Source organism: Momordica charantia, assembly GCF_013281855.1.
Source record: "Momordica charantia cultivar OHB3-1 chromosome 8 unlocalized genomic scaffold, Mcharantia_2.0 BLBB01000008.1, whole genome shotgun sequence".
Lineage (NCBI taxonomy): Eukaryota > Viridiplantae > Streptophyta > Magnoliopsida > Cucurbitales > Cucurbitaceae > Momordica > Momordica charantia.
In genome coordinates, this window is record NW_028275166.1 from 8,685,166 (window position 1) to 8,694,100 (window position 8,935).

The 8,935-nt window shown below is 32.0% G+C and overlaps 1 protein-coding gene across 1 annotated transcript; it reads left to right on the forward strand.

The window, feature by feature from the left end:
- Window positions 1–250: 250 nt before the first annotated feature.
- Window positions 251–3,111, forward strand: LOC111021103 (auxin-responsive protein IAA26). Its single transcript, XM_022297957.2, has 5 exons — window positions 251–1,166; window positions 1,760–2,040; window positions 2,425–2,572; window positions 2,682–2,746; window positions 2,835–3,111. The coding sequence occupies exons 1-5, from the start codon at window positions 730–732 to the stop codon at window positions 2,882–2,884; spliced, it is 981 nt and encodes a 326-aa protein (XP_022153649.1). The 5' UTR covers window positions 251–729; the 3' UTR covers window positions 2,885–3,111.
- The last annotated feature ends 5,824 nt before the right edge of the window (window positions 3,112–8,935 follow it).

Below are 8,935 nucleotides of genomic sequence, written 5' to 3' on the forward strand. Positions count from 1 at the left end.
AACACATTTTACAAGTCACATTGTTCATCTTTTAAAACAAGTAACCAAAATCTAATGCCCTAGATGAAAGTAAAAATGAATTAGCACACAATTGAATGGATGATTTGGAATTTAGGAGAAAAAATTTTGTTTGTTCCCCACAAAATGGGGCATGTTGGATGTTTGGGTTGGTGTGCAAGTTAGGCTAATCTGTTGTTGGTTAGTGCGTTTCAGAGAGAGAGAAGAGTATCTTTTTAGGAGGTCAGCAGTAGCACGCTTTGCTTCCTCAGCTGAGCAACCTACCAATATTTTCCTCTCCTCTTCTCTTTGGTTGCGTGAATAATGCTCTAAATACCGTTCCCTCTTTTGGGTTCTTGGCCCCCATAGGGAATCTCTCTTCTTCCTACTTCTTATCATCATCTCCCCTTTCAATTTCCAAACAAACACAACACAGTTTTTACCTTTTGTTCTCCCTTTTCTGCCACTTTCCTCTTCTTCTTCCTCTCTCATTATATACCCTGTTTCCTCCCTTCCCCTTCTGTGGTTTAAGCTTTCCCAGATTATTCACAACTTCCGATTTCATCTCTTCCTGAAGTTTTTTCGAGGTTTGGGGACTCGATTACGAGTTGTTTTCAAGTGGGTCTGTTCTAATTTCTCATTTTCTTCTTTCTTTCGGTTGTGTCCGACACACTTTTTTTGCCTCACAAAGGAAACCTAATCATATTTCCTAATTTGTCCCGTCTGGTGTCAATGGAGATCAATGGGTGTTCAGAGAAAGACGAGGATTGCCCTCGGCTGCTGGATTTGATCCCCAAAGACCGGCAATGGGTCACCACCGGAGATGTCGTCGGAAAAATCCACAGCTCCGACGACAAGAAGCTGGAGCTCAGGCTTGGCCTGCCCGGAGAAGCCGATTGGTGCGGCAAAGAAAGAGATGAATCTCCTCTCTGTTTTGGGTATTTTCCCCATCCCCAGAAATTTTCTTCCACAGAGAATCCATGGCCATCTGCGAATTTTCTCGGAAAGCTTCAACCCACCAAACTTTCAACCTTTCACTTGTCGGCCATGGCCAAGGAAACAGCAGGGTCACAGCCCTGTTGCACTAAAATGGGAGATCTACAAAATGCAGAGGCCAAACCATTTCCATCCTCTGCAAATACAGCTGTTTCTAACAGCTCTCAGAAAAGGTAGGCCTGGCCCCCCTTTTTTCGGTACAAAATATTATTTTCCCTTGGAGATTGAAATTTTGTATAGGACAAGAGTTTTATGACAGGCTTGTGTTGTGGTCCATGTTTATTCATTCTTTTTCTTGTAATGAAAAATGGGTCTGGTTTTATCTTTTCCTTGGCTGTTTATTTTTTGGACCAGTCTTATCCAAAGGTTCCTTTAATTTCTGAATATAGATAACTGAATGGAATCGGCTTCCAAGGGTCTAGTTCCTGGTTTAATTTGATCTAGAGAAAATGGACAAGTTGATGAACATGACAACCGACCAAATTGACCTTTTGTCTGTTTGGTAGAATAGAGCAAAATTTTTGTTTTTCAGAATTTATAACTTTTATCCCTAATTAACAGTGGCTGTTGTTGTCTTTTTTTTTTTTAACTTTGTTTTGTTGTTTTTCCATTAATGTCTTATTTTGCTGCTGTTTCCCTACTATTTCTTTCATTATTGTCAATATCAACTTTATTTTGAATTCTCTGCTTTCAAAGAATTTGGTAGTGAAAATTGAAACACACTAATATTTGTTCATCTTTCTGAAAAAAAATAAATAAAACAAAGGACTGCGCCTGCTCCAGTTGTGGGATGGCCACCAATTCGTTCATCGAGGCGTAATCTCGCAAGCAGCAGCTTCTCGAAGCCTGCATCGGAGTCCTTGGATGCAGCCCCGAGCAAGCTCCCGGCCCCCAGGGAGAAACCGGTTGAAGTTGGTGGAAAGGGCCTGTTTGTTAAGATCAATATGGATGGAGTTCCCATTGGTAGGAAAATCGATCTCAATGCTTATGACAGCTATGACAAACTCTCCTCTGCTGTTGATGAACTCTTCAGAGGCTTACTTGCAGGTAATCTCCTTTATAATTCCTTCATGAATTGTTAAAGTTATAATTCTTGTTCGTTTATGATAATTCTAAGAGAACAGGCCATGGTCGATATAGTTCCCGATCAGTTTGAGCTAATTATGTTTCTGTTATGAATGTGCGTCTTGAATTCTTGATCAAACACCAAAGACTTACTAAAAGCATCTTAAAGTAAGGACTTTTTTTTCGTTTTTTTTTTTCTGTTGGAATTCAAGATTATCTTCAGGTAGAATCAACCAGAGATTCTTCAGAACAACTAGTTGAAGTGGAATGGTTATTGAAGTCCATATTCGACTTTTCAAACATGTTTCGACTTTTTCTTATTTGTGATGAGGATGACTGATGTTGCCTGTTTTTTCCTGTGTGCAGCTCAAAGAGATTCCTCAGGGGGTGGTGTTTTGAACAAGCAAGAAGAAGAGAAACCGATCACGGGTTTGCTGGATGGAAGCGGAGAATATACTCTTGTTTACGAGGATAACGAAGGAGACCGAGTTCTTGTTGGCGATGTCCCTTGGCAGTAAGCGTCTTTTGCCTCTCTAAATTACATCCATGCCGTGCAGAGACAACTGTAGAACTTTTTGAATTTGATCTCATTTTGCGATGTTGTTTCATGGTTTCCATGGCAGAATGTTCGTTTCTACTGTGAAGAGGCTGCGCGTGCTGAAGAGCTCTGAATTACCTGCCATGAGCCGTGAGTTCATACACAAATAACACCCTACTTTTTCTTCATTTTGATGCATCAATCTTTACTAAAACAGAGATGATATGTTTGGTTACAGTCGGTTGCTCGAGACCGCAGAAGATGGCGCTCGACTCCGCTACAAAGTGAAGGAGGAGATTTTTTTCTTCCTTCAAGCTGAAGCTTGAGAAGCTATTTGTGTGTTACCTTCTGAAATCTGGCATCTAGTTTAATGAGGTTGAGAAAAGAGAGAAATTATGATTCTTGGTAAGATAGTTAAATCACACCCCATATAATAATGGGTTATGCTTTTGGTTTTGTAATTCCTGTAAACTCATGTGAAATTGCAATGTAATCAATCTCTCGCCTTCTTCTTTTGTAGAAAGTCTAAATTTAGCCAAGTTTTTGAAATTGTAACAACGAACAAGTGAGTGATTTGGGATTTTAATATAAATTCCACTTGGAGAATCCATCATTCTCCAAACTATTTAAGTAGGCAATTGTTGCCAAACCAAGGTCTTTGATTAATGTAGTAAAAGCGAACATAGTTCGGTAATTCTCATGTATTTTTAGTCATGAGGTTGTGAGTTCGATCCCCCACTCCATTATACTAAAAAAAGGTTTTTGATCGATGTATGTATTTTCATTGATTTGGTTATAATATTTAAGAAATTGCAAAAACTGTGATTTTGGCAAACATATAGAGAAAGTTATCCCACACAGGCAAAATGAAAAATTTCAAGATCACATCACTTTTCATTTCAACAAGAGGTAATTTTGTTCTCGACATGGGGTGAGTGGCCACGAGGCGATGAAAAGCATCTTAGAGACCACTTAAAAGAAACTATTTTATAAATTTTAAGAACTAAAAGCGTCTATTTTGGAACTTTAGAGATCAAATAGATATTTACTACAAATTTCAAGGACATGGTCAAAAGTATATTTTGTCCTATATAGGTTTTCAATATGCTTTTCCTTTTCCTTTTTGTATCAATTTGTTCAATATCACTTTCAATAAGATAAGATCAATCATCTAAGGTCCTCAAAAAATTTAAACAAGATAACCACACATAAAGGTTCAGGTCATGTTAATTTAATAATGAATCGATTCGACTCGAAATCTCGAAAAGACAAACTCACCCATGATTTTGATTCCAAAGTGCACAATTTGAAAAGGGTTTTGAGTTGGAAAAAAGAAAAAAGAAGTGGTGGCTTTTTAAATTTTATTTTGTTGCTGAAAAGGATAATGGGAAGATGGTTAGAAGAGCATGAGGAATGGGATGAGTCATTTTCATGATTGAGAGCTGCCTAACTTTGGCCCCAAACACTGACCAAGTCCAGTCCTTTTCCCATCTCAATTTGTGGTCAGGGCTACAGCTCACATCTCAAAGTAAAACCCTTTGGAATTTGGACAACAACATTGCATTTGCCCTTTTGTGTTCCACAAGTTAACCACTTTTCTCGTTACAAAAATGACTGTGACGATTAACTGATATATGTTTTAGAGTTCAAAAGCTTTTCTTACCATACATGTTTATTTCACTGTAATTTAGAACAAACTTTCACAAGTGATTTTCATGGAAGCAATTGATATGCGCGTTCAACTAAATAATTCATCTTTCATTTTTAATGATATACTATTTTTGTTTACAGTTCGTGTCTCACTACTATTTACTTTACATACTTTACAAACAATAATTTTTTTAAAAGATTTGGTAAGAGTGTTAAATTTTAATTATATAAATTTAGGTTTAAGCACTTATCTCAAATTTAATAGTTCTGCCTAAGAAACTAGGCGTTTCTTTCTTCACTCACCTTTTTCAACATTTTATTTGTCACATTTCAAGTTTTTTTTTTTTTTTTTTGAGAAATCTAGATTCGATGATGCAATTCTATCAGAGTATTTGAGTTCATTTTTTTATGAAAGTATGATCTTTATGTATCTAAATTAAAAATAAAACGAGTCTTCTTTTATCTTCAAACTTTAACAAATAAATGTTTTTTCGAGACAGACGACATAAGTTGAACTCGAACATATTCTTTGGAGTGAACCGACAATCATACCCAACAAAATAGACAGTAAACCAAGAATAGCAACCAATAGATTGGTCCTTTTACATAAAAATTACACTCTTGGCAGTTAGATACAAATAATAATCTTACGGAAACTGATATCAACAATTTCATACTACATAAATACAACAAAGTATTCGACAATGAACTTTTGACTCAGGAGATAGAGAAAAAAGAGAGAGATTTTGATCCAAAAACTAGACATATCAAACTCATTTTGAAACATACCAAGAATGAAAGATGAAAATTTGAAGTAGGAGACAATATAGAGATGAAATTTCCATACTTTGCAGCTGATCTAAGCCTCAAAGCTTGGCCTTGTATTGAACTTCTTTTTCTTTCCTTCTCTTTTGCCTGGCTAAGCCCCTGTGTGCCTCACATCCAAACACACCACAAACCACTTTAACTTATACCATATATTTAATCACCAATTATTATTACATTTGTTTTCTTAATCCTTCTCCTCTCACTTTAGAAATCATACAACTTGCTAAATTAAACCCTCTAGGTAAAAATTTTCCATATATTTGTCCTTTTCCTGCCTTTCTAACACAAAGTTCTATCAGTTCATTTTTCATTCTCGTCTTTTATGATAATTTGATGCTCGACATTTGAACTGACATTTGCAAATATTTGAAATCGAGAGATTGATAAGATATTAATTTATGTCTAATTATTGTTATTTTTGGTTGTAAATGGTGAGAAGACAAGTGGGGTGGGGGGAAATTCAAAATGGAAATCAATTATCATTTGAACTAATAGAATGTGAAGGGTTTGTCAAAGCTTTCATGAATGGAAGAAGCATTTATATTTATGTTGTGTGAATTTTGTCACTCTTTGAGGCAAGTGGAGAATATAATGATGAATTGTTGGTTTCCCTCTTCCCTATAGTATAGGGTAAAATTTTGCCAAGCCACCAACTTTATTGAATTTGATGATTTTTTGTTAATAAGTTTCAACATATTAATATTTTTTTCTTAAGTTCAAAACTGAATTACCTCCTAGCAATATGAACAACTCAAAATAACAATGTTCAATAAAGCTGTTTCATTTCAACTTCTTCAGCTATTGTGAGCAACAAAAACTTAGGATTGAGATAGAAGCAGCGCCTCAAGTTCTTATAATAGTGATTGTAATGATTATCAATTAGACACTAAATGATATGTTTTTTAATTGTTAAAAGTTTCTTAATAGATCACGTGAAGAAATTAAATGTAATCTATTATGGAAAGATGAATGTACTCTCTTTGTGAATTTGAGAAAATTTTTATTGTCTAAGGTAAAAGTTCCGGTAAAAAAAGTTATAATTGAAAATTGACTTGAATGAAGGATAATTTTAATGGGTTTGGTTTAATAATGAAAGCAATTGAAATTCCACTCATTGATTTAGATTTGCTTATAAAAGGTGCTCAATGAAATAATTTTAAACTAATCAAAATGGATAGACTTAAAATTAATATTGTCGGCAAATATTAACTACACTGTGAATTGAACCAATATCGATACGAGTATAATTTAACTAAAAAAGAAAAAAAAAAAAGACACTAAAAACTTGGGAAAAAAAAGTTCAGAATTTGGGAAGAGGAAATTTATTTTCCATAGACTATAGTTGTTATATTATTTATCTACTTAGAAAAAAGAGAAAAAAAAAAAAAACTCATCTACTATTGTGATGAGTTATCTTACACGGATAAATTAAATAGTTAAATAATCACATGATGAGTTAAAGAGAGGTTAAAATATATTTACTTTTTTAAATATAAAATAAATAAATATTAGAAGTCATATAAAAAACAATAGTAACATAAGCTGGAACTTTTTTTTTTTTTTTACTAAAATGTAGATTTTAAGGAACATTAAAAATTATATTTGAGTTTTAGAGAAATAACGGAAGATAAAACTTTTAGAATTAAAAAAAAACATTAAAAAAATTATAATGTAAAGATATGAATATTAAAATTTTAATTTCTTTTTACATGTCCCGACCTATTCAGCGTTCAAGTTAATGAACTGAGAAGAGAATATGTCATTTATTGTTGACTCATGCTCACTTTGTATTTCAATTTTCACCCAACTATATATGGAAAATACATAAAAAATAGGGTAATTATAATGGGTAGTAAAAATAATTCATGTATTTTAAAAAATGTCACTAGCTTTTCAAAATTTCAAATATAGCAAAATATTTGAATTTTTATTTTTGAAATTTTTGTTATTCCGATTTTACCCTTATGATATCTGATATACATCCAAAAGTATATCTATATTTGATATAAATCTAATGTATATTCCTCCAATCTATATCGATATATATTCGATATTACCTCTGATATACTTCTGATATATATTATCAGATGTATTCATGATATACATTATCAGATGCATGTATTATACCTCTAATATATATATATATATATATATATATATATATATATATCTAATTTACCTCTAATTTATGATATACTAAATATATTTGCAAAGGATATAGTAAATATAAGGTATAAGAAATGTTTAATTTTTAGTGGTATATCAACTGTTTAAATTCTATTTTACTATTGTAATTTGTTGATTGATATACTAATATTATCAATAATGTAGATTACTATATTACTACTATTTATTCTATATTAATATTAATTAGATACTAAATATAAGGGATATCAACCGTTTAAATTTATAAAGTATATCAGATTTCTATTTTTTTTTTTTGACGTGCATGATCCACGTAAATCTTTTATACAATTACTTTATATTTCAATTTTCTTTGCACTATAGTTTTCATATAAAAAAAATAGTGGATATAATAGTATTATATCAACACACATGTATCATAATTATATTAATAGATATTATGGTTATATCAGAGATATATCAGTAGTAAATTGGAAGCATATTAAGTATATATCAATGTTATATTAGTGGTAAATCATATAATCATATATAAGAAGTTATATAAGTAGATATCATAGTTATATCAGTGGTATATCATTTGTATATCAATGGTAAATTAGAGACATATCAAGTATATATCACATATATATAAATGTTCGACATGACAAATCAATGATTATCATACGTATATCAGTGGTAAACCATGTTAAAAGTTCAGTAGATATCATAATTATATCAAAAGTAAATCAATTGTATATCATTATTATATCAGTAGTATATCAGAGGCATATATATTGCAGATGTATATCAGATATATTGCAGGGTAAAGTTATAATTTTAAAAATGGACCTCCGTTTTTGTTGAAAAAAATGCTATATTTGAAAAAAATAAATGTGTTGTTATTTTGCTTATCTTACTAAATATTTTTGCTATATTTCCAAGTGCCCCCTAAAAAATAATATTTGATTGTATTATCCAATTTAAAATGAGCAAATATTTGGGAAAAAGAAAATGCCAATCGAGTTCTAAACGCGTAGCTATGATGATGCCCGCAACTGAACGGGCTCTATGGGCTTGCCCGGTATGTTATTTGATTTTGGGCTGTTCGGCTATTCAAACCAAAAGGCCCAAAGTTATTTACAGCTCTGTTCCTCTGTTCTAATTATTATAATGACTTACTTATTTTCTCTGTATTTTGATCTTAATTACATAGAATTTACACATTTGTCATGTATCAACCTTATTTAAGAGGGTACCCATCACCTAAATTACTTAAGTATCTACAAATTCATTTTAAATTTGTTTTAAGAGGCAGAATTGATTAATTTGAAGGTTATAATTTGGATCTCATAATTTTAGGTTAATGATACTTTCCAAAACAAATTAAAACACCAAAACATTAAAAATAAAACCCTAAATTCCCCAAATTTTGAAACCTCCAAAAATATCCCCAAATCCCGTCTAAAAATCTCCCAAATTTGAAATCAGGGACTTTTTCGCTTCCTCCGTCTGCTGCCGTTTCTATACACATACACAAAATATATCCTCATATATATCAATCTTAACGGAAGACTAATAATTACCAATGGTATGGAGGACCAGATATATTCACATATACAATATATACCCATATATACGAATGACGTTTAGAACTTCAATTTTATGTACACATACATAAAATATATCCCCATATATACCAATCTTAACAGAAGACTAATAATTACCAATGGTAAAAAC

Bases quoted from the DNA above. Each gene is read 5' to 3' on its own strand.
- LOC111021103 (XM_022297957.2), top strand. From the start codon at position 730: ATGGAGATCAATGGGTGTTCAGAGAAAGACGAGGATTGCCCTCGGCTG. The intron at 2,573-2,681 runs GTAAGCGTCTTT...TTTCCATGGCAG, and splicing joins GTTGGCGATGTCCCTTGGCA to AATGTTCGTTTCTACTGTGA. The intron at 2,747-2,834 runs GTGAGTTCATAC...GTTTGGTTACAG, and splicing joins TGAATTACCTGCCATGAGCC to TCGGTTGCTCGAGACCGCAG.